Source organism: Prinia subflava, chromosome 1 (genome assembly GCF_021018805.1).
Source record: "Prinia subflava isolate CZ2003 ecotype Zambia chromosome 1, Cam_Psub_1.2, whole genome shotgun sequence".
NCBI lineage: Eukaryota > Metazoa > Chordata > Aves > Passeriformes > Cisticolidae > Prinia > Prinia subflava.
Window position 1 is genome coordinate 153677587 of NC_086247.1, and position 23174 is coordinate 153700760.

The following is a 23174-nucleotide window of genomic DNA, read 5'->3' on the forward strand; positions in this document are numbered from 1 at the left end:
CTGTGCCGGGACCCCCGGGCTGTGCCAGGATCCCTGGGCTGTGCCAGGATCCCTGCACTGTGCCAGGACCCCCGGGCTGTGCCAGGATCCCCGGGCTGTGCCGGGACCCCCGGGCTGTGCCGGGACCCCCGGGCTGTCAGTGCACGTGTGCTGGATGTGTCACCAGGGGGGTCCTGGGCTGGCATTCCGCCTGGCAGGTGCTGGAGGGGTGGCAGATGTGCAGGTGTGCCTGGTGCTCGGGCAGGGTGTGCTAGTGGCAGTGAGGAGCAGGGTGTGGGGGTGACTGAGTACAGTCCTGCTGGCCTCGTGTTGTCAGTGTTTATTTATGGTTTACTCAGGGGCCTTCTCAGCAAGTCAGAAATCGAAGTGTTGCAAACTCTTAACCTGGCTTAAGAACCAAGCCAGGATGTGTTGGGACAGTTGGTGCAGGAGGCAGCTGGTGGTCTTTGGGACAGCTTGTCCTGGTCACCCTGGAGCAGATCCAGAGAGAGCCCAGCCAGCCCTCTCCAGGGCTCTCCCTGCCTCTCCTTCCCAAGGATCACCGAGTGTGTGTGCCTTGTGCTCCTCTTAGGACCTGCCAAAACCTGCTGTGTGCAGTGAGACAGCACGAGCGTGCTGCCTGCTCCCCTCAGGGAACCTGGAGACAGGCAGGGCCTGGATGATGCTTTATCTGCCACATTAGCTGCCAAAGAAGCTGAGCAGGGCAGAAGTCCCAACTGGAGGTGACAGCTATTTTTAGACTCAGTGATGCAGTTGAAAATACAGGTGTGCTGTTGTCTTTTGGAGAGGGCTCAAAAATGTATCATTTTCCTCCTGACTGATGAATTGTTTTAATAAAAACATTACCTCTGCCTAAAAAAAGAAAGGGCAGGTGAAAGACACCGCAGAGAAACGATTCCTCAGGATGGCTATAAATAACCTGGGTTCCTGCAGCAAACTAGGGGATTGTCTGTAACTCCAGGAAAAGAAGTGTTCAAAGTCAGCCATGGAAGGCAGACTACAGGCAGGAGCACCGTGTTGGCGCCTTTCTTGAACACGATGGATGAATGTCCTGGGTGCTGGTGGCTGCACAAAACGAGGACAAGGGCACAGTGCCAGGTCATGGTTTGCTGTCTCAAGCTCTCTGAGCAGCTTCATCCCTCTGGCACTGGGAGCAGGAGTGGGCTCTTCCCCATGGCTTTGGGCTGCCCAGTGAGGTGAGAGAGGTGAGATGAAGCTTTAGCTTGGAGGAAGAGCTGGTGCTGTTGTGTGTCCACACCCCCCTAAGGAGTTACGAGGGCTGGAACATGAGCTGGGGTGAAGGCAGGTGCCTGTGGGCTCTGGCAGGGCTGTGAAGCCCAGTGCTGCCCCCAACACAAGATAGATGCTCTGAGGGCTGGAGCCCCTCTGCTCTGGAGCCAGGCTGGGAGAGCTGGGAATGTTCCCCTGGAGAGGAGAAGGCTCCAGGGAGAGCTCAGAGCCCCTGGCAGGGCCTGAAGGGGCTCCAGGAGAGCTGCAGAGGGGCTGGGGACAAGGGATGGAGGGACAGGACACAGGGAATGGCTCCCACTGCCAGAGGGCAGGGATGGGTGGGAGATTGGGAAGGAATTCTTGGCTGAGGATGCTTTGGGGACTGCTGGAGCAGGCACTTGGAGTTGTGGTTGTGGGGTTGGGGCTGCTGGAGAGGTCTGGAGCCACCCTCCCTATGCCCTCGGGTGACACTGGAGCAGTGGCAGTGCCCAGGTCACCGTGTTTGATTGCTGCCCACTTTTGGGTCTGGTGGATGTGCTGCTTCCCTTGTGAGCCCATCTGAGATTCCCGTTCCTGCGAGTCTGTGGCCACAGATTTGGCAGGTTTATTACAGGCTCCTGAAGATGCAGAGCTCCCACACGTGTCTGGTCTCCAGAAATCCTTTCTGTTTGTGTGTGATAAACGTGCAGGAGGGGCTGCTCCTATGGGTCCTGCCCTGCAGCTGGGGTTGGATGGAAGGTCTGACCTCGCCAAGGCGAGTGAGGGACTAAGGTTTGTCAGGAGGGGCTGCTGGCTGCTTCTGGTACTCACAGTGTCCTCCAGGCTCCTGCTCCTCCTTCAGATGCTCTGTGGCAGTGGGGGTGTTTCCTCAAGCCGTGCAGGATTGCCACAGCCTCTCTAAGCCTATTGCAGCGTGCTGCCAATTCCGTAATGTGCAATAATTAATTGTGTTTGTGTTCAGTCAGGACGTGGCTGATACCCTGCTGGCAGCTCCCCTGCTGCACGGCCTGAGGGTGCTGAGGGCAGGGCCTAGGGGCTGGCACGTGCCCTCAGCCCGGGGCTCTCGTGCAGCCCGTGCTCCCCAAAAGGGCGTCTGGCCCCCAGTGCCTCCCCTGTCCTCAGTGCCTCGGGGCAGGGGGTGCTGAAGGGGTTTGTGCTCCTGCAGGGCTGAAGGGAGGGTTCCAGCCACTGGTGCCAGCCTCTGCTGCTGCCCTTGGCTCGGCTGCTCCTGCCCGTTTGGGGCTTTGGCTGCGTGTTGGGTCCTCACACAGCTCGGTGTCTCTGGAGCAGAAGGGTGGGAAGAGCCATATATCTGCCTGGAGGGAGCAGGGAGAGTGTAGCAGGGTCTTGCTGGGATCTTGAGGGTAACCTGATGATTTCTTCCCTCTGTCTGCAGATTCATTTGTGAACAGCCAGGAATGGACCCTGAGTCGCTCAGTGCCTGAGCTGAAGGTGGTGAGTACTTGTGGCTTGTGCCTGGGACATCCCTGGTTCCCCAGCTCAAGAAAATCCTGCAGTTTCGTGTGGCCAGGTGGAAACACAGAGGCTTCAGCCAGAAGGGAGAGGGGAGCTGGGGCTGCCGCCGTGCCAGGGAGGGACTGGGGTTTCTCAGCAGCTCACGCTCTGAGTGGGGAGCCAGAGGTTGTTGATCTGGGAGAACACTTGGATGTGCAGGTGAAAAGCAGCATTTGAGCTGCTCCACCCCCCTGCTGGCCCTGGCAGGGCTGTGATGCTGCTCTGGGTGCTGCTGCTCAGGCTGCTGCCGCAGGGACACCCAGGGGTGCAGATCCCAGGGGGTGGTTCAGGTCCAGGCCCTGGTGGTCACCCCCAGAGCAGCTGTCCTGGCACGGGAGATGTCACTGCTCCTCCAGAGCCTCACTGCTCTCAGCTCTGCACTGGCGCTCCTCCTGCCTCTGCCGAAGTGTCCCTGCCCTGCAGGGGAGCTGGAGGATGACCCTCAGCTCTGCTCTGCCAATCTGAGGGGTGAGGGTCCCCAGCTCTGTCTGTGCAGGGTGGGTTTCCCCAGGCCAGGCCTCACCAGCTCCCTGTGGGGTGTGGTCTCTGTGGTCAGAGGGCTGCCCCTGCCCCTCCTGCCCTGGCACAGCCCCTCCAAGTGGGACAGGGTCAGTGTTGTGGGCTCTGGGGTGGTGTTGGGCTGGGCAGGGTGCTGCAGGTGCTTCAGTGATCAGTTCCTCGTGCTCTTCCTGTGCTCTCTGTGCCAGCCCCCAGCTCTCCTTACAGGCTCCTGGTGTGTGCCCTTTCTTTGCTTCTTTCTCCATTCAGCTTTTGCAAGATTACTTTTTTTCAGTATCAGTCCAAGAAACAAAAGAACAAAATTCTTCTTGTGCTGTCCTGCCACTGTAGGTGTCTCTTACTTGCAGTTAAGTGAGAATCAAACCAAACTTCAAATATTCATTTGTTAGTTTACCTGTGAAATAAGTTTTTAAAAACATTCTCACAGCTGTTTGGGTGTTGCTGCCTGATGTTGAGGCTCTGCAAGACTTCTAAGCCATGCTGCCAGCTAAACCATCCTAAAGCTTTCAGTTCTTCCTCAAGCAGCACAGCCCTTTCCCCAGGCTTTCATGACCTCTGGGGATCTGTGGTGCTCTGGGATCTGATCGGCCAAAGCAGCTCCTCCAACAGCCCGCAGGCCTTTTGGAGTGCTAGTTTAGAGTGACACAATCATTTGTGTTGGAAAAGCCTTTGGAGGTCATCGAGTCCAGCTGCTTCCCCAGCACTGCCATCGCTGTGTCCCCAGGTGCCACATCCACACAGCTTTTAAATTCCCGCAGGGATAGGGACTCCACCCCTGCCATGGACAGCCTGTGCCAGGGCTGGAGAGCCCTTTCCAGAAGGAATTGTTCCTAATACCCAATCTGAACCTCGCCTGGCACAGCTTGAGACCATTCCCAGCCTGAGGCCATTCCCTCTCCTCCTGTCCCTGTTCCTGGGAGCACAGCCCGACCCCCCCGGCTGTCCCCTCCTGTCAGGAGCTGTGCAGAGCCACAAGGTCCCCCCTGAGCCTCCTTTGCTCCAGGCTCAGCCCTTTCCCAGCTCCCTCAGCCCCTCCTGGGGCTCCAGCCCCTCAGTGTCTTTCTTGTCACGAGAGGCCCAGAGCTGACCCCAGCAAGAAATCTTGCCAAGCTTCACTTCCTTCCCATTTTCAAGCGACTCTGTGTCCTCTGTCTCCTCTGTCTCTCCTGCAGGAATTGAGGGTCTCGCTGCCCTCCCTGCTTGTGTTCCCAAGTGTTCAGGATACTTTCTCCAAGATCTCTGAATAATTTGATGTATTTAAGATACATTCAGCAGTTCTCCCTCCCTTAGTTTATCCCCAAAAGCTCCCTCCCAGTGCTGCAGGCCAGGAGTAAGCTGTGACTGAGCAGTTCTTGCAGAGGGGCACTGACAATGCCTCCTGGCAGGACTTGTCCCCTGGGCCTGGCACTGGCAGTGCCAGCACAGTGCCAACTGCATTCCTGCATTCTCCCAGAAATTGTGGAACAGAGGCTCCCACAGTGCTCTCACACCTTGTCTGGCTGCAGTTTGCTGCCTCTCAGGGTCTGTGTTCCTCAGGATTGTCAGGTCTGTGGCTGGTTTGAAGCTCCAGGCGAGCTCAAGAACACGGCAGAGCAGCAAGATTCTGGTGAGATGCAGGTCAGGGTTTGTACCATGTGCAAATGAAGTGTAACTGTAGCCTCTGTCCAAGTTTTAGAGCTCAGTGCCATCGGAGTGTTTCTCTTTGGCACCCTTGCTGCTGGGCGGCCTCGGGAGCCGCTCCCTTGGCAGAGGAGCCGTGGCCAACCTGGCTCTGAACCCTGAGCTGCCTGCCTGGAGCTGGGCTCTCCAGATTTCTTCTGTGAGGCCGCCTTCAGTGCTCCCACCTGGAGTGCTGTGTCCATGTCAGGGCCCCCCAGCAAAACACAGACATGGACCTGCAGTGAGTCCAGAGGAGGCCTTGGAGATGCTCTGAGGCTGAAACCCCTCTGGAGCCAGGCTGGGAGAGCTGGGGGTGTTCAGCCTGGAGTCATTAAAGCCCCTTCCAGTGCCTGAAGAGGCTCCAGGAAAGCTGGAGAGGGACTTGGGACAAGGGCCTGAAGTGACAGGACAAAGGGGAATGTCCATGGCTTCCCATGGACAGAGGGCAGGGTTAGATGGAATATTGGGAATGAATTCTTCCCTGTGGATGTGGTGAAGCCCTGGCACTGGCTGCCCAGAGAAGCTGCCCCTGGATCCCTGGCAGTGCCCCAGGCCAGGCTGGACAGGGCTTGGAGCAGCCTGGGACAGTGGGAGGTGTCCCTGCCATGGCAGGGGTGGCACTGGATGACCTTGCAGGTCCCTTCCAACACCAGCAATTCCACGATTGTGTGATTACCCTGTCAGACCGCAGTGGCAGGGAGGGCTCAGGACTCAGTGGGCTGTTGCCATTGTCCATAGCATGGGCATGGTGGTGGTGCAGCCCCAGGCTCAGCGTGGCTCCAGAGATGCACGTGCAGGAGCGGGCAGCGTTGCCCAGCCTGTGTTCTCAGTGTTGTCACCTGTGTGAACGTGCTCTGGGGATCTGTAGCTGCTGTGAGGAGTGACAGATGTGGCAGTGGTGAGAGTGGCCTGTGTGTGCCTGTGGAGACCACTGATGGGTGCTGCTGGTGCTGCCCGTGCTGGCTCCGTTGGCACAGGAGCTGGAAGACAGGCCGGTGTGCTGTGCCCTGCTCTGTGCTGCAGAATGCTGGAGGCCAAAGGGCTGGGCCTCTGCTTCTCACGGGAGCACAGCCCGGGGCAGGACTCCTGGCAGGACCCAGAGCAGCGTTTGAGGGCCTGGCTGAGAGCTGGAGAACCTGCCTGCTGCTGACTCACCTGCCAGGCTCATCCCTGTGCCTGCAGAAGTTCAACTGTAAACTTCCATGGTGGCAGAGGCAGCTTTAGTGTTCGTAGCCTCTCCTTACCCCACATCTTCAGCACTGGTGTGGCCGTGTGAGTGCAGCTGTACAGAATCACAGAGCCATTAGTGCTGGAAAAGCCCTCTAAGATCATGAAGTCCAACCATCAACCAGCACCACCACTGTGTTCACCACTAGACTATACCCTCAAGTGCCACATCGACATTTTTCGAACACTTCCAGGGGTAGTGACTTGGTTCAGCTGAAGGTGACCCCTTCCCATTTTGTGGAAAAGGGCTACCTGATATCCAGCCTAAACCTCCCCTGATGCAGTTTGAGGATGTTACCTCTTCTCCTGTTGTTAGTTACTTGGGAGCAGAACCCGATCCCCACCTGGCTGCACCTTCCTGTCAGGGAGCTGTGGAATGAGAAGGTTTCCCCTGAGTCTCCTTTTCTCCAGGCTGAGCCCCTGCTGCTCCCTCAGCCAATTCTCATCAGACTTGTGCTCCAGATCCTTCAGTACAGACCTGGTCCCACAATTAAGTGTCATTGAACAGTCAGGAAGACACTGACAACGAGCAGAGCTGGGCTGTGTGACTGCCTCATCCCAGGACACCCGCCTGCATTTCATAGCCAGTCTGAGGGTGCTGCAGTCAGATGTGCTTCCATGCAGTTAAATTCGGTGCTCAGTAGCTTTATCCTTTGGCTGAACATTGGTGCTGGGTGTTTGTGTTGGGCAGCACCATTGGCTCTGCTGGAAGGTGCACACGGTGCTGCCGTTGTGCCTGTGCCTCGGGCATGAGCACACGCTGGGCCTGGACCCAACGTGGACCTGGGCTCTGCTCCCCTTCTGCTGCTGCTGCTGTCCAGAGCTGCAACACCCCAGAACTGGGGATGTGCAGGCTGGGAGAAGAGGTTTCTGTCCTTCTAATTGACTTGGGACGGCAAGTGTTCCCTGAGGAGCAGAAAGGCTGTGGGAAGAGCTGATGTGGCTTGGACAGGGCTGTGCCTGTTCAGTGAGGACAGGAGTACCCACTGCCCTCTGTCTGGGTGGCTGTGCCCCAGTGCTGGCTGCTCTCTGCCTAACTAAGCCCAGCCAGTCCCCTGCCCTCCCACCAAATACTGGGCTGGGTCACACCATCCCCGCGTCCTCTCAGGGACACCTCTGCCTCTCATCAGCGTGTGCCCCAGCACTGGTGGTGTCACCTCATGGGGGTGGCCGCGTGTGCAGGGACCCGTGCTGACACGCAGCTGACACGTGTGTCCGTTCCAGGGCATCGTGGGGAACCTGTCCAGTGGCAAGTCGGCGCTGGTGCACCGCTACCTGACCGGCACCTACGTGCAGGAGGAGTCTCCAGAGGGTAAGGGCTGGTTCTGGGGATGGGCTGGGTCCTCACTCCTCTCCGTGGTGCTGGAGGTGATCCCAGTCCCTGCAACCCCTCCAGCACTGTCACGGAGCTCTGCAGCACCCCTGGCCCTCATTTGGGGTGTCCCCTGCTTGCACTCCCCCACTGACCGGCAGCTTTGCTCCCCCAAGGTGGCCGGTTTAAGAAGGAGATCGTGGTGGATGGTCAGAGCTACTTGCTGCTGATTCGAGATGAAGGGGGCCCCCCTGAGCTCCAGGTAGGAGAGCTGTCCTCGCTGTGCTGCCTTCCCCCCATCCTGCGGGGCAGTGGGGCTGTGTGCTGGCCGAGCCCGGGCTGTGGCTGCCCTCGTGGGCCCGGCTGTGCAGCTGCCCGTGCACGCTGTAACCCTGCCACGTCTCCTCAGTTTGCTGCCTGGGTCGATGCTGTGGTGTTTGTCTTCAGCCTGGAGGATGAGATCAGCTTCCAGACCGTCTACAACTACTACCTGCGGCTCTGCAGCTACCGGAACACGGCGGAGGTGCCGATGGTGCTGGTGGGCACACAGGGTGAGAACGGTGCCCGGCCTCAGGCGGGAGCGCGGGGTGCCAGCCCTGGGAGCACGGGGGATCCTGTGAGCCTTGCGTGGGGCTGAGGGACCATGCTGCAGCCCCAGCCCAGGGCCCTGAGGAGGGAGTTCCTGCTCACACCATCTCAGCTTCCCCACAGAGAGCTGCCTCGTTCCGTGGAGCCACTTTCCTCCTGGAAATGGCATGATGCCCTGGTGCTGCCTCCCCCAGCTCTGCCAGCACAGGCAGGAGGGAGCCTGCCTGTCACAGAAGAGTTTTCTGTGTGACAGTAGAGTGTGGGAGCAGGACATGGATGTAGGGAAAAACTGTCCTGGCAGGAGGGTTCCTGAGCACTGTGTGACCTGTTCCTGGCCAGGACAAAGCTCCAAGGCCAGGAGGGCAGACAGGAGCAGTGGGAGGGAGTCAAAAGGAGTCTACTCCAGACCCCCATATTAAAAGCAGAACAAAGTTGTTAAACTTTGGATATTTAGAGATTGTGGAATGAATTTTAGGACTGCGTGATCTTGGCTCAGGAGTGGGGTGGCAGCATGCACTGTGGAGGCGCAGGAGTGGGACAGGTAACGGGGTCAGTGGCCATTCTTGTCCCAGACACAGAACCAGGTGAGGTCCTAGCCTTGGTTCAGGCACACAGCCATCTGAAGAGCTCTAGGAGGGCTTCCCCACAGTGCAGGTCCCACCTGAGAAGGTTTGTTCACAGCCCCCACCTGTCCCTGGCTTGCCTTCAAGGAGTTGGATTCCTCTTTGGAAGGAAGTTTTTCCAAAACAGGGAAGCACTTGGTGGCTATCTGGGTTACAAACAGCCTGTATTTTGGAACTGTCCAGGAATTCATTTGCTGTGGAGACATCCCAGCAGAGATGACTTTCTTATTAAACCAGGAGGACTTCTCCCTTGGATTCTTTAACATGTAGGGCTCAGCCATGAGCCATAAAATGGTGGAGACTGATAAATCTACTTTATTTGTCACCTGGGGCTGCCTGGCCTTGGTCTCCACACCTGCCACAGGTGTTCTGCCCCTGTCTGCTGGAATGTTGGTGGCTAGGAGGTTTGGGAAATTGAATCAGGTTCATCCATTTTTCTACAAACGTGGGACTCCGTGGTCACAGGCATTTATGGGGCAGTGCTGTGGAGGTGGTTCCTCTGTGTGAAGAGAGGGAGGAGGTCAGAAGTGTCGTGGGACCTGTGGATAGGCGGGATGGGGTCCTCTCCTTTCAGCCTCGTGTCCCTTGGGTTTGCAGATGCCATCAGCGCCACCAACCCGCGCGTCATCGACGACTCGCGCGCACGGAAGCTCTCCAACGACCTGAAGCGCTGCACCTACTACGAGACCTGTGCCACCTACGGCCTGAACGTGGAGAGGGTCTTCCAGGACGGTAACTGCAGCCCCGCCGGGGTGTCCGGGCATGGTGGGCAGCACTGGGGGCTCACAGGGGAGCCTGTGCTGCCCTTGCAGCAGGAAAGCAGCACCTGAACAGCTGAACGGGGCAGCTGTTCCTCATGGGAACAGTGTGAGACAGCATTCCTGCTTAGGCTTGGAGAGGAGTCTGCAGCACAGTGATGCTGAGGGGCACAGGGAACCTGCACCATCTCCTGGGAGTTTGCAGTCTGCTTAAATAAACTGTGACCTGACTCTAAAGGGGATTGTGTGCTCCCTTTAGTGACAGGACAAGGGGGAATGGCCTGGGGCTGATGGGATGTGCTGTTTCTGGAGTGGGTAAGCAGTTCTTCCTAGTGAGCACTGGTTGGTCATGGTGCAGCTGGTTTGGCATCTGCTGGATCCTGGTGCAGCTGGTTTGGGATCTTGTGGAGTCCTGGCAGCACAGACACTGTGAGGACTTTGCCTCACATGGCAGTCCAGTTTCCATCAGACCTTGTCTTTATATGACTTCTTCCACACAAGTTGCCACCCCGGATCCCAGCAGACGTACCCCGGGCAGGCTGGGAAGGATGTCTGCTTCCACAGCAGGAGCAGGAAGAGCTGCTTTGAGTGCAGCTTCCACAGCTGCTTACCTGTGCTTGTGGAGTGTGTGCTGTACCTCTGTTTCTGGAGAGCCCTTCCCTGCCGCTGTCCTGGGTCACAGCCGGTGGCCGCTGCCCTTTGTGGGGAGCAGGTCATGTCCCTGTGCTGGCTCGGGAGCGTGAGGCAGTGCCCACCCTGCCCCTTGCACACAGACAGCTCTTCCCACACACCTGTGGTGCTGCAGGGTCAGGGAGTGCTCCAAGACAGACACACTGGTGTCTCCACCTTCACCAGCTGCACAGGGGTTCTCGAAGAGCTGTTGTGCCACCACAGCCCGGGCAGGAGCAGCAGGGACCCTGTTCCTCAGAGCAGGTCTCGGTGTCTGGTTTGTAGCCTGCAGCTGTGTGTGCCCGAGCTGTGCTGTGTCTGCTCTGAGCACGTTGCAGTGTGTGCCTGATGGTGTTGGGGCTTTGTGGCCGAGGCTGTGTCTGGGCAGCCGGGCTGCCCAAGGTCACCGTGAGAGGGACACGCGGCAGGAGAATGGGGGTCTCTTCCTCCTTGCTGGTTTCTCATGTCCTGGCAGAATTGCCCCTGCAGGTGCTGCTGGCTTTGTGGGAATTGTGCTCCTCCATCCTTCCCAAGTGCGCAGATGTCACAGTGACGTCTGCAGGGAGAGGATGGGACCTTGGTATGGCCGGGCACAGTGCCCTAGGCCGGGCTGTGTCCTGCAGGGTCCTGTCAGCTTCAGGACTCCCTGAGGTGGGCCTGCCCTCAGGGGTGGTTGGCGTGGTCCCCTCATGGCAGAGCCCCACTGAGGTGGGGCTGCTGTGGAATGTGCCTTCTGCCCTCTTAACTCCAAAGAGGTCTGGTTAAAGAGCTTTATTCTCAGGGTTGCCCTTACGATTCTTTTTGGCAGAAATCTGGGGCTCAGATTCAGCAGATGCCAGGACGGTTTGCAGGGAGCCATCAGTGTGGGGGGCTCAGTTCTTGGGCTTCGTTTTAAGGGAGTTTCAAGAAAAGGTCAGGGAGCCCCTAGCCATGATCACCTTTGTGATGTTCCTGAGAAGGAGGAGGACTGACCCAGCCCCAGGCCTGCAGGGCACAGGAGGGACAGCAGCTGTGCTGCCCTGTGCTGTGGGTGAGTTCCTGAGCTTCAGTTCTGCTGCAGATCCCAAGTGCATGCTCCTGCCTTTCCTCCGCCCTGAGAACTGGAGAGGGCAGGAGAGGACAGCCAGTGCTCCATGGGCCAGGATCTGTGGCTGAGGTGCTGGTGGCATTGCTGCTCTCCATCGTTCCCTCAAACACAGAGCCCTGTGTTTGGGCAGGCCCAGGCTCCAGCCGGGGAGCCTCTGGATGCCCTGCCCGGGAACAGCTTCCATCCCAATGCTGGCTGGGCACACTGTGAGCTCCAGCCTCCTAGGGGCCAGGAAAGACCCAGAAAACCCCTCAGCCACTGCTGTTGTGGGCAGGGAGCCTGGCAGAGGCTCTGCCCATCAGTTATCCCATACCACGACTGCTAGTGAGGCCAGTGAGACCACACTGGAGGGATAACATCTCCCCAGTCCTGAAGTGAGGCCCCTTGAGGAGACCTTCATCTTTCTGCATGCTGGGCCCAGGCTCTTGTACTTCCTGAACATCAGTCAGACTTTCCTGGGATAATTTCTGCCATCACTTCCACCAGTCTTTGTTGTGGTTGGCACACACAGGTCTGCTGTACAGCCAGTGAGGCGTGCCCTGCCCACAGAGCCTGAGCAGCCCTGCTGCCCTGGGGCACTGGGAGCACCAGCACCTGAGCATCACTCAGTGCTTCAAAGCAAACCCAGCACTCTGAGTCTGGACAGAGGAGGAGCATGCAAAGGCCCCTAGTGACCCACCAGGGATTCCACACAGAGCCCCTCAGGGTGTCACCTCACAGACCCACAAGGCCCAGACTGATGGAGGTGGCATTTGCCCAGGCAGTTCAGTGCAGTGCCTGGCTCCTGGCGTTGCCGTGAGGGGTGACAGAAGTGATCCTGCCCAGGGATTCTCCTGCAGCAGCCCGGACTCGCAGTGTCTCCATGGTATCCGTGGGAAGCTGCTGTTCTGTGTGATGCCCGAGAGGGCAGGTGGCCTCTGGGGACTCAGCCTGAGCAGTGCAGGCAGCACATCAGTCAGGGGAAGGGCCTGGGCCTCTCTGAAGCCCTCCAGAAATCTGTGGGTGGAGGAAGCTGCTTTCTGAACTCTGACCCTGTCCCTTTCTCCTTTCCAGTGGCTCAGAAGGTGGTGGCTCTCCGGAAGAAGCACCAGCTCTCCATCGGCCCCTGCAAGTCCCTGCCCAACTCACCCAGCCACTCATCTGTTTCTGCAGCCTCCATTCCTTCTGTCCACATCAACCAGGTGGGGAATGGGAACAGGGAAAGCCAAGGACCTCTGGTGCTCTCCACACCCTCAGCTCAGTACCCAAGGGTTCAGCCTTAGACTTGTGCTGCTGCTCTGGGCTGGCTCTTGGGAAGAGCAGGAGTGGTGTCCCCACAGTGCTTCCTCCACAGCCCAGAGCAGCTGTGGCTGCCCCATCCCTGGAGGTGTCCGAGGCCAGGTTGGGACTTGGAGCACTCTGCTCTAGTGGAAGATGTCCCTGCCCATGGCAGGGGGTGGAGTGAGATGCACTTGAAGGTCCCGTCCAACCCAAAGCACTCCATGGTTTTATGATTGTGTGACAGTTTGATGCTTGCCCTGAGGTCAAGTTTCACGTGCAAACCTTTGGGTCTGGCTCACGGTCCCCAGACTGTGCCGTGCTTTGGCAGACACAGCAGGGCTGTGAGCAGTGTGGGGCTGTTGGGCAGCACAGGGGTGTGAGGGTGGGGCTCTGGCTGCCCCAGCTGGGTGGGCACAGCTGCTCAGTCCTGCCTCCCTGCACTCGGGACGCTGCTGGTCTATGCCCACACGCATCTGAGGGGATGTACCTGCGGGAAGGTGGGCTCAGTGGTGATCTGAAGGAGCAGAACAGGGAAGGAGGTTCCCTCCCCTCAGCCAGAGGAAGGGCTCTGTGCTGTTGGTAAGGGTTGCCAGGGTCTTGGTGTGGGGAGGACACTGATGCTGTGTTTGTTCCCTGATCCTGGAGCGTGCTGAGGCAGGACAGGCTCCATGGTGAGGGGCTGGGGAAGGAGATCCTTTGGGCAGCCACCTCACTGCATTCAAGCTTTGCTACATGTCCAGTGCCTACAGAAATGCTGGATGGGCAACTGGTGAGGCAGAAAGAAGAGATCCTGGGCTCCGTTGCTGCCCAGGGCACTTAAGGCAACAGATTCCATCTCTGGAGCAGCTGGCATACAGAGCCACAGGATGTGTGACAGGGACTGCAGGAAATCTGCCTGCAGCTGAGGGACAGCACCTGCAGCTGATGGGTTTTCCATAAGGGGATTGCCTTTGAAACTCTGGGTGTGTCAGAACCTCCAAGCCCTGGGAGGGCTCCTGGGCCCCCACCACAGGCCTGAGCCGTATCTGCAGCCATCAGCTACCGGGCTGTAGAGGCTTCTGAAGCTGGATTGCAAGTAGGGGAGTGCAGGTTTTTGCAGAGACCTGTGCCAGCCTCCTGGTGCTCCAGGTCACCTGGACACCAGCAGGTTCAGGTAAGGTCTGTGTGCAGGTGGAGGGGCTGCTGGGGAAGGCTGCGAAGCCGGGTTCTGTCAGAACGTGCTTGTGTCCAGAAAACTGGGACAACTTCAATGGGAGACATCCAAGGTGGAGGGCAAAGTCCCAGGGAAATACAGATTTGAGTGTCTCTGGTAGTTTGAGGGTTTTGTTAGCAGATTGTGTACAGTGTGAGCCTGGTTGGGAGGGAGAGGCCACTTGTGCTGGAAGGGAAGCAAAAGGCTGATGGCCAAGGTCAGCATTTCTCAGGGGAGCTGGACACTTGTTCAGTGTTTTCTTTCATGTCCAAAGATGAGAGGAGTCCCGGTAAATATGTGTCATGGCACTGGCAGTGCCAGGCAGGCAGTGTGCTTACCTGTGTGAGGGATGGGGCTTCCAGACCCTCTGGGTTCCCTGGTCTGAGTCCAGTCACTCACAGCACTGTGAATGGAGCCTGAAGGAGCAGCAAAAACGTGTGGGAGGGAGGAGACCCCGACACAGGAGGAAAGGAAAGTAAGCCCTTGACTGATTTAGCTGAGGAATGAGTGCAGAGATAGGCCAAACCTGACCTAAAATACACAGGTGTGACACAAAAGAGCTCCTTAAGGAAAGGCAGCACTGAACAAAAGGGGTGGATTTAGGACTGACCGTGGGGAAGCAAATTTTGGAAGAATTTTCTAACTGCATGTCATGAGCTTTGTGAGGTGTTTGCTCAGAGCCGTCCCTGCTTTCCTCTCCTTTCCTTCCCACAGAGCACCTCTCAGCACGGCTTGCAGACGACGTCTGTGTAGAGGTGAATTCTGGCTGCCTGCTCGGGGACAGACCTTTGCTCTCTGTACCTTGCTGTGCTCCTGGCTTGGCTGGAGGGACGTAGGGAGCTGTGGTGGGAAGCAGAGCTGTGAAGGGAAGTAACGCAGCGTGCAGCTCACAGAGATTGCGCCTTGGTGGCCTGTGCCCCCTCCCCTGACCTGCTCTGTGCCTGTCCAGTGCCGTGCCCCTCCTGCCCTCTGCAAACCTGGGCCCCACAAGGGTGATCAAAGTCAATCTGTGTTCCTGGGGAATTGTGTGCTCCCACCACAAACCCTCTTGGTGCCAGTGACCCGTGCAGCGATCTTTGCCCTGGTGTTTGCATGTCTCTCCCCCATTACTAAAGACCCTTCTAAAATAGTGAAGCAATGGTGAGTGATCCTAAAATGCCATGAAGTATTTACCTGTTCTTGCATGAGCTCAGAAGTGAGGTTCTGGAGCTGCTCCCCACTGTCCTCAGGGAAAATCCAAGTGGCTTTGGGAGACAAATTCACCCATAACTGATGGTTGTGACAGGGAGCTGGGCAGAGCAGCCCACACGCTCAGGTGTGTACTCGGGCTGCCCACTGGGAGGGCACAGTGCCCACGGGGGAGGGCACAGGCCCTGGTATCCCCTGCTCCTGGCCCTGCATGGTGGGGCAGCTCTGGGAGGTGCTGCACAGGCTCGCCCTGCCAGGAAGGACCGATGGGACACTGACAGGGTGCTCATGGAGCAGAGCTGAGCTCTGTCATACCTGAGGGCCTGGGGCTCTCACCAGGGTTTCCCATTTGCTTTTGCAAGTCAAAGAGCAGTAACTGGCACAGGAAAACAGGAAAAAGGCTCTCAAGGAAGAGTTTAGGAGCACAGGACTTAACATGGAGATGAGGTGGAGAGAAGCCAGGCAAAAAACAATTAGGAGCTTTCATTTGCCTTATGCCACAGATACCAGTGTGCACAGATGAGATAGAAGGATCCCCTTCCCTTCCAGTACTGCCCAGGGGGGCAGGAGGAGTCCCTGGAACAGTGGGGCTGACGTTTAGGGGGCAGGAGGAGTCCCTGGAACAGTGGGGCTGGCATTTGGGGGGCAGGAGGAGTCCCTGGAACAGTGGGGCTGGCATTTGGGCGGCAGGAGGAGCCCCTGGAACAGTGGGGCTGGCATTTGGGGGGCAGGAGAAGCCCCTGGAACAGTGGGGCTGGCATTTGGGGGGCAGGAGGAGCCCCTGGAACAGTGGGGCTGGCATTTGGGGGGCAGGAGGAGCCCCTGGAACAGTGGGGCTGGCATTTGGGGGGCAGGAGGAGCCCCTGGAACTGGGATTGGCCTGGTCTGGCCCATGCTGCAGGGACAGTGCTGTCCTCTGGAGCTGCCAGCTGAGAAGGCAGAGAAGGGAACAAGGGGCCCCCACAAAGGGCTTCTTACGGAGCTGAGACCCAGCCCTCCCCTTCTCTTGTTGTGGACACAAACTCCTCTGGAAGTAGATTGACACTACTGGCTGAGCCAAACTAACTTTTTTGGAAATGGCCACTGCAGGTCTGGTCTGTCAGCTGGACCAGTCCAGCGTGGTTACTGGGAGAGGAGGGACTCCAGAGGACCCTGGTGATTTTGTTGCTCGTGTGTCCCTTCTCCTGGGACAGTGGAGCTGTCCTGGTCTCCTTGCACAGTGGATGATCATGTGGGGAACCAGTCAAAGGCCCTGGTTTTGTTTTTGTCTTTGGGAATTTGGGGTTTTTTCTCTTACTCTGCAGTGGTGCCTGGAGCCTCGAGGACATTGCTCCATGCATGGGGAGGGAAAGGGAGCTGCAGGAGCAGCTCAGCCCTGGGCAGGGTTTTCCCCCAGCTCTCATGAGTCACTGGATGTGCTTGGCAGGTCCCTGACCCTGGGTACTGTGTTCAGCATCAGTCTGGTACAGCAGGAGCCAGGGCCAGCCCTGGGGTCCTGCACTCCTTTGGGGACACAGATCTGTCCCTTTGGCCTTCCAGCAGCTTGAGGGGTGTGGGTCTGCACCCACTGGAGCAGGCCCCTTGTGTTCCTCAGAACCCAGCAGCCCCAGGGAAAGCTCTTGCCTGCTCCTCGGGCTCTCCTCTCTGTATCTTGCTCACCTGTTGCTGAGTGAGCAGGTTGGGTGGGTTTGGGAATCCCACCCCTCCCTTGGCCCTGACTCCCACCTTGCTCCCTCCTGGCAGCTGCTGGCCCTTGCCTACAGGTAGAGGATGGGAGTTCCTTGGGCCAGTGGGTGCTTGCAGCACCTGCAGAGTTGTTCTACCTGATTTCCTCACTGTTGTTGCCCGTTCTCAGTCTTTCTTCAGGGCCTCTGGGATGCCTTTGGGAGTTCCCCAGGCTGTGGGTGAGTCACTGTTGTGTTTGCTGTGGGATGGCAGTTTGTCTTTCTGCCAGGAAACTGGTTCCCAGCAGCTGGCAGGAGGTAACACAGGTGCCCCATGCAGGTACCTGACGGGCTGGTGGAGGGAACTGGTGCCCTCCTGGGCCCTGGGAGCTGCTCCATCCCCACCGTGCTCTGGGCTGCCTGGTGTCATGGCTTTCCTCCAATGCCTTAGTCTTCCTGCACAGGCTCTTTGGGGGCACTTCAGCCAGACTTCAGCGAGAGATCAGATGAAAGAGGTGGAAAATTAAAGTTTGCAAGTGAAATGAAGCCCCAAGGGCAGCTCACCTGAGCTGGTAACAGTGCACACTGGCCTGCTGTGGCACGTTCCATCAGAATTCAGGAGCTGCAGCAGCAGGTGTTGGCATTTCCTCATGGAAGCCCGTGTCCCGTTGCCTGCTCAGCTCATGGTGCCCACTTTCCATCATCCATGTGCTCCTCTAGCTTCTCCCTTCCTCCTGCAGACACCAGAGTGGTGTTTGCTGTTTGTCTGTGCACTTCCACTCAGAGCCCTTACCAAACTCCTTGTTCTGTCTCAGGCCTTGTTAGGCCAGGAATGAGGGTTAGGAATTACTGCCCCAGAACTCCAGCTGCCTTCTGTCCTGCCCAGGCTCCCCATGGCACTGTTGATGCTCTTCCATTGGTCACACAGTAATGGGAAGGACTCGTCCCTCACGTGTTCTACCAAGTTTCCAGTTCCTACTGTGTTCTCAGATTCCAGTGGTGACCACAGGTGGTTGTTCAGGTCCACCAGCAAAGCACCTGCCAATAGCAGGCACATGGTACCAGCCCAGACCTGTCATCTTGTCAGGGTTCTCCCACATCCCTGAGATTTTTCCTGTGTCCCTGGATCCCACGGGAGTTCTGGAGCTCCCTGCTCCAGCGGAGTGCTGGGGCTCAGGATTGCCAGAGCCACTCTGTCTTTGAAGGACTTTCTTCTCTGCCCCCAAACTCGTGGGAGCTTGCCTTCATAGCCTGGTGTGAGCCATGCTCCAGCGCCAGAGCCCTTCCTGAGGTTTGGTCTGTGGGACATGGGAGGCTCAAAGACCAGTGTCCTTCGTCAGTCAGGGACAGTAACCTTGGCTCCAAAAGCAGGCAGGCTTACAGGCTAAGGAAAGTTGTTCTGGCCAGACAGAAATGACACACGGGACTGCAGGCAGTAAGTAAAATATAAACCAGAATGTAGCAAAATTTCTTCTTGATGTTTTAGTGTCCATCACCTGCATCCACAGGGTTTGTTCCAGTTGCTCTGGCAGGAACTCAGACTCAGCAACCTCCTCGGAAGTGGCTCCTCCCCACAGTCACAGCATCAGGAACGTGCTGCCAAGACATGCCAAGCATGGCCAGGAGCTGGTCTTGGAGGGGCAGCCACGCTCAGCTCACTGTTCCATGTGGCAGGTTCTCTGCTGCTGCATCCTCCTTCTCTTCCTAACACTTGGAGTATTTCACTTTCTCTGACCTAGTTCGTGTGTGATGAGTCAGTTCAACACAGACTGCGCGTGTGTGCACCTGGCCCTGGCTCTGCAGCTCTTCCTCCATCACAGCACCTGTGAGCTCCTGTGGGTGTTGGGGCTGGGACTGACAGGAGCTCTCTCTGCTGAAGGTTCAGAGGTCACTGGCAGGTGACTCGTTGTTTCACCCCTTTGTGTCGGTGATGGTCCCCCCTTCTCTGGGACTCAGCAGCAGAACTTTCTTGTCCAGTGCAGGGTTCCTCACCCTGCAGAGGAGCTCCCAGGTGACATTCCCTTCTCTGGACAGAGTTCCCAGCCTCTTGCACTTGTGGAGAAGCACAACCAGACCAGGTTCCCTCTTGTTCTGGAGTCCCTCAGGACTCCAGAAACATTCCTGTTTCCAGACCGGCTGGGATCATCTGAGCCACCCACCTGCTCTCAGCATGGAATTATTTTCCGTGCTCTGCCTTCTTGAGGAGGAAGCTAAAATGCTGCTTGGGTGGCTTTTCATCTCCTAAGTTCTCATTGTGTGCCTTCTCCCATATCTCTTGTCAAAGTCGAGGGGATCCATGGCTTGGGTGAAGGTTGCACCTCTCTCTGAGTCTGGGCTGTGGGTCATGGTCACTGCTCTGCCTGTGCAGCCCCTTTCACACTTCTCTGAAAAGCTTTTCTCAGAATAAGGCTCTGATCCCACTGGGGATGGGGGTCTCTCGTGAAGCCCCTTCAGAAGATCATCCCCCTGTGTAGGCTCCATTCCTGCTTAGAGTATAGGCGGGTTGGAGGAAGCCACTGGGCCATTGATGCCACCACTGTGTGAGCATGGAGCTGGGAGGAGGTGGGCTGCCCCTTCTGGGCTGCTGGAGCTCACCTGCCCTTCTGGGGGCAGCTCCTCCATGTGTTTCTGAAATGCTGTTCAGAGCTGCCAGGGGGCTTGGGCTGCCGTGTGCCGTGTCACAGTGAGATGTTCTGGGCTGCAGACCCGAAGTGCTTCCATGCCAGTGTTGCTTCTGGGATGTCCTAAGCCCCTGTCCGGTGGCTGCCCGCACTGCTGGCATGGGCAGGGTGGGAGTGACCAGCCTTGTGTGGAAGAGATGTGCTGTTGATGTGGGTGCATGGTTGGATCTTCCTGCTGCCATGAAGTCCAGTGAGGTGTGAGCGAAGCCCCTTGTGTTCCCAGGCACAGGCCACCACAGCCATGGCTATGGCGGTCTGCAGGCACCAGAGGTGTGTGCCAGCTTCAGAGTCTGCTCAGAGAGACCTCCAAACCAGCAGCAGAGATGGGTTTCACACAGAGCTTGGGGTGTGGCACTCCATGCTTCAGGACCTGGGAAGGTGAAGGCTGGAGTCCTGGGGACATGCATCCCCACTGGCATCACGGCTGTCTTCGTGAGACAGGGAATGGATGAGTGGGACTCGGAGCTGGGCAGGCTTTGGGCTGTCTCGCAGCCTCATGCCCAATGGGCTCAGTGGAGAGGAAGGGAATGACTACCCAAGGAGAGTGACCCTGGTCCTGTGTCCTGGGAGCAGGTGGAGGTGCCCTAGCTGTGCCTCTCTGCTGGGCACAGCTACCTGGGACCCTGCTGCCTCAGGCCTTGTTCCACACCTATGTTTGGAAGAGCTTCAGCTGGGTTTCTCTGGCCATTTGCTGCCCTTCTCTTTGATTTCAGAACTTAAGCATTTGACTGGTGAAAAAACTAGACCAGAAAGAGAGGAAAGGCTTCCCAAGCCCCTCTGTTTAGCAGCAGCTGGCATTGGATGTCTCTCTGGATTGCCCAGAGAGGTTGTGAGCTCCCCATCCCTGGAGGCGTTCAAGGCCAGGTTGAATGGAGCTTGGAGCAATTTGGTGTAGTGGAAGTTGTCCCTGCCCGTGGCAGGGGGTTGGAACTAAATGGTCTTTAAGGTCTGTTCCAACCGAAACAATTCCATAATTTTTTGTGTGTTACCCAGTCCCAGTCCTGCACGGCACTCCCTGCCCTGGCACGGGGCCGTGTGGGGCAGGTGGTGTTCCTGCAGTCATGGCCCAGGTAGCCTCTCTGACCATCCGTCTCCTCCTGCAGGCCACCAACGGTGGAGGAGCCTTCAGTGACTACTCCTCCTCTGTGCCCTCCACCCCCAGCATCAGCCAGCGCGAGCTGCGGATCGAGACCATCGCTGCCTCCAACACGCCCACCCCCATCCGCAAGCAGTCCAAGCGGCGCTCCAACATCTTCACGGTAAGCAGCACCAGCAGCTCGGGGTGGGTTTTCAGCACAGGAGAGGGCAGGGGAATGGGCCACAGCAGCCTGACCCACAGGCTCCCTGCACAGCAGCCCGTCTGTGCTGGCAGGAGGCCGGGGCTGCAGAGTGTGCGTGTGTGTGGGGGGGACCTCCTGCGTGTCAGGGGCCGTGGTGCTGCAGGCTGCTTCAGGCAGAGTGTGCATGCATGGGGAGCATGTGGGAGCAGGACATTGCTCACACACACAGGAGTGTGCAAGGGTGCACTCGTGGGGTGTGTAGTGTGTGTGAGCTCCTGCTCATTGCAGGGAGTGCAGCTGTGCGTGCACAGCACCAGTGACTCTGCTCATCTTCTCCTTGGGGCTGCATGCCCCGAGCGTGGCACGGAGCCCCTGCTCACCGGGCCTCCTGTTTGGTGCCGGTGATGCTGTGCCCAGTGGTGCTGTGCAGAGCTCAGCACCTGACTCGGGGCCCCACTCGCTCCCGTTCCTGAATCCTGCGTGACTGAGCAGTGCACGTGGGAGCTGCTGTGGGTGTGGAGGGAGGGAAGACAGAGGGGAGGCAGCGAGCCTGTGGGCCCCAGGTGGAGCAGAGTACATTTGCAGCCCTCAGCTGTGCTGGTTGCCTCGCAGCCTGCCTGTCTGCACGCTGTCCACACAGTGTGCACAGTCCTGCCCTCACACTCACCCCTGCTCTGAGCACAGCCATGAGTGTCCCCTCACTGTGAGCACACACGTGTCCCATCCCGTGTCTAGCGTAGGTGTAGCCTCTGTTCCCTGTGTATGTGTGCAGGCTCCGGCCTTGCTCCTCTCCCCATCTCAATGTGCTTTCCAGCCACCATTGCTCAGCACACCGTGTCTGCTGTTTGTGGAACCAGCCCCCACAAAGCCCTTGTACCTGTTTGCACCATGTCACCCTTGTGACCAGCCGCTGTTGCTCTGAGCCCAGACCACACAAATTCAGTGTCCTATGCCCCATTCCTCTCACTGCACCATTGGCATCCCGAATTCCCCACTCCTTGTGCTGGGAATGTGCCCATCTCCCTTGGCTCTGACATCCTGGAAGCTTGGCACTGGCCTCCCGAATACTCCGTGCATCCCCCGGTTGCATCTCGTGCCCCCCCAGCGCTCTGTGCACTCCCCAGGGCCGCGCTCGCCCCGTCCGTGTGCTGTGGGCGGGCCGTGCTCCCAGCCCCTCCTGCCAGCACACACTGCCCCTCACAGCAGGACCCGCTCCTGGCGCATGGTTGTTCCCTCACTGCCCTCCCCTGCTGTGCTCACACCCCCTGGAATGCCCTGCAGCTCTCCCGTGGCCGTGCTCTCCTGCAGGCAGCGCTGGCGGGCGCTGTGCCTGCCTGCCCTGCTCTGGCCCGTGCCTGCTGCGTGCCCGGCGCGGCGCCGTGCCCGCCCGCCCTGCTCGCTGCGCGCCGACGCGTCTGGACTCGCCGCCCGCTCACGTCCACGCTCTGGAGCCCCGGCTCGCTGGCCGGGCTGGGCACACGCTTGGGGGAGGAGGAGGGCGGCTTGCTGCGGGGCTTTGGCTTGTGCGCTGTGGACGTCATCATGCGTGCAGGGCTCTCACGCTCACCATCCTGGGCTCACGCTTGCTCTCCGCCGCGGGCTCGGCGGCGCGCGCTCACTCGCCGGGGCTGGGGCTCACCTCACCTGCTTGCTCGTGTGCTGGTGCACATCCATGGCTCACGTTGACGTCTTCACCCATCTGGTCGTGGCAGCAGCAGCAGCTCCCGACACCTCCCACAGCGGGACAGGACCAGGAAGGGTGGGAAGGGAAGGAGAGGGCAGGCTGTTTTCTGCCACTAGCTTTTCCCAGGCAGGTAGCACAGGTGTAGCCAGCAGCCTTCATCCTTGTGAGGTCCCCAGGTGGGCACAGGCCTTTCCAAGGTGCAGTGCTCAGCCCAGCTCTAGGAGCCGCTGCAGCCCCAGTCCCAAAATAGGCCCGACTCCTTTGCTCCTCTTCTCCTCTCCTCCTTCTCCCTTCCTCCCCCTCCTTCCTGTTCTTCTCCTTCTCTTCCTCCTCCTCCCCTCTTCTCCCCCCCTCTCTTCTTCTTCTACTCCTCCTCCTCTCTCCTGCTCTGGCTCCTCTCCTGCTCCCCTCCCATTCCCCAGTGGATCACGTTCCCTCCCGGGGTCTGTGTGCAGGTGGAGACAAACTCTGCACCGCCCGCGCCTCGAGGCACGCGCCCACTCCTGACCCCCAGCCCCAGCCCCGACTGCTGCTGCCGCCGGCGCCCGCTCCGTGGCCTGTCCGTGCTGTCCACTGGCACCCATCACTGACAGACTCGTGTCCGTGTTCTGAGTATAACTTGCCAAACTCTTTATTCTTTCGATATTTGCAGATATGTGCCACTGTTTCCAACTTTTCATCAACAAAAAGGCCTTTCCAACTCCTTCCAAATTAGAAGATCCAGGTGGTTACACACGGCACCTCTGTACAAATTCTCTCACTTTTCATTGCCTCTCCAGGGCCGGATAAGGGATGGGCACTGGGATTGATCTAAGATTAGAGGCTCGCCCGCCCTCCAGCCAACATGGGTCCCCCCCTCGGAGACACGCAGGAGCCTTTTAAATCCCCCCAATGTAAAGTCTAGGAAGCGCTGAGACGGCCTGCGCCTGCACTTTAAGCTGGGACATTTCTGGGCCTGCTGGATGCTGTCTAGGCACTGCCCTTTCTCGGGGATGCCGGGCGGACGACCCTCCTGGGACGGGAAGACCTGCAGACGCA

At 58.3% G+C, this 23174-nt stretch overlaps 1 protein-coding gene across 3 annotated transcripts in view; it reads left to right on the forward strand.

Annotated features, from left to right (window-relative positions):
• AGAP3 (ArfGAP with GTPase domain, ankyrin repeat and PH domain 3) overlaps window positions 1-23174 on the forward strand; it is a 109378-nt gene that overhangs the window by 38100 nt on the left and 48104 nt on the right. For 2 of the 3 annotated variants that reach the window (XM_063418476.1, XM_063418467.1), the window contains exons 2-8: window positions 2627-2685; window positions 7375-7462; window positions 7639-7724; window positions 7872-8013; window positions 9271-9405; window positions 12241-12368; window positions 20276-20431. In XM_063418476.1, coding sequence (XP_063274546.1) covers window positions 2627-2685; window positions 7375-7462; window positions 7639-7724; window positions 7872-8013; window positions 9271-9405; window positions 12241-12368; window positions 20276-20431 — 794 coding nt within the window. Of the gene's footprint in view, window positions 1-2626; window positions 2686-7374; window positions 7463-7638; window positions 7725-7871; window positions 8014-9270; window positions 9406-12240; window positions 12369-20275; window positions 20432-22788; window positions 22927-23174 lie in introns of those variants that run through there. The other variant, XM_063418486.1, reaches the window with a different exon arrangement.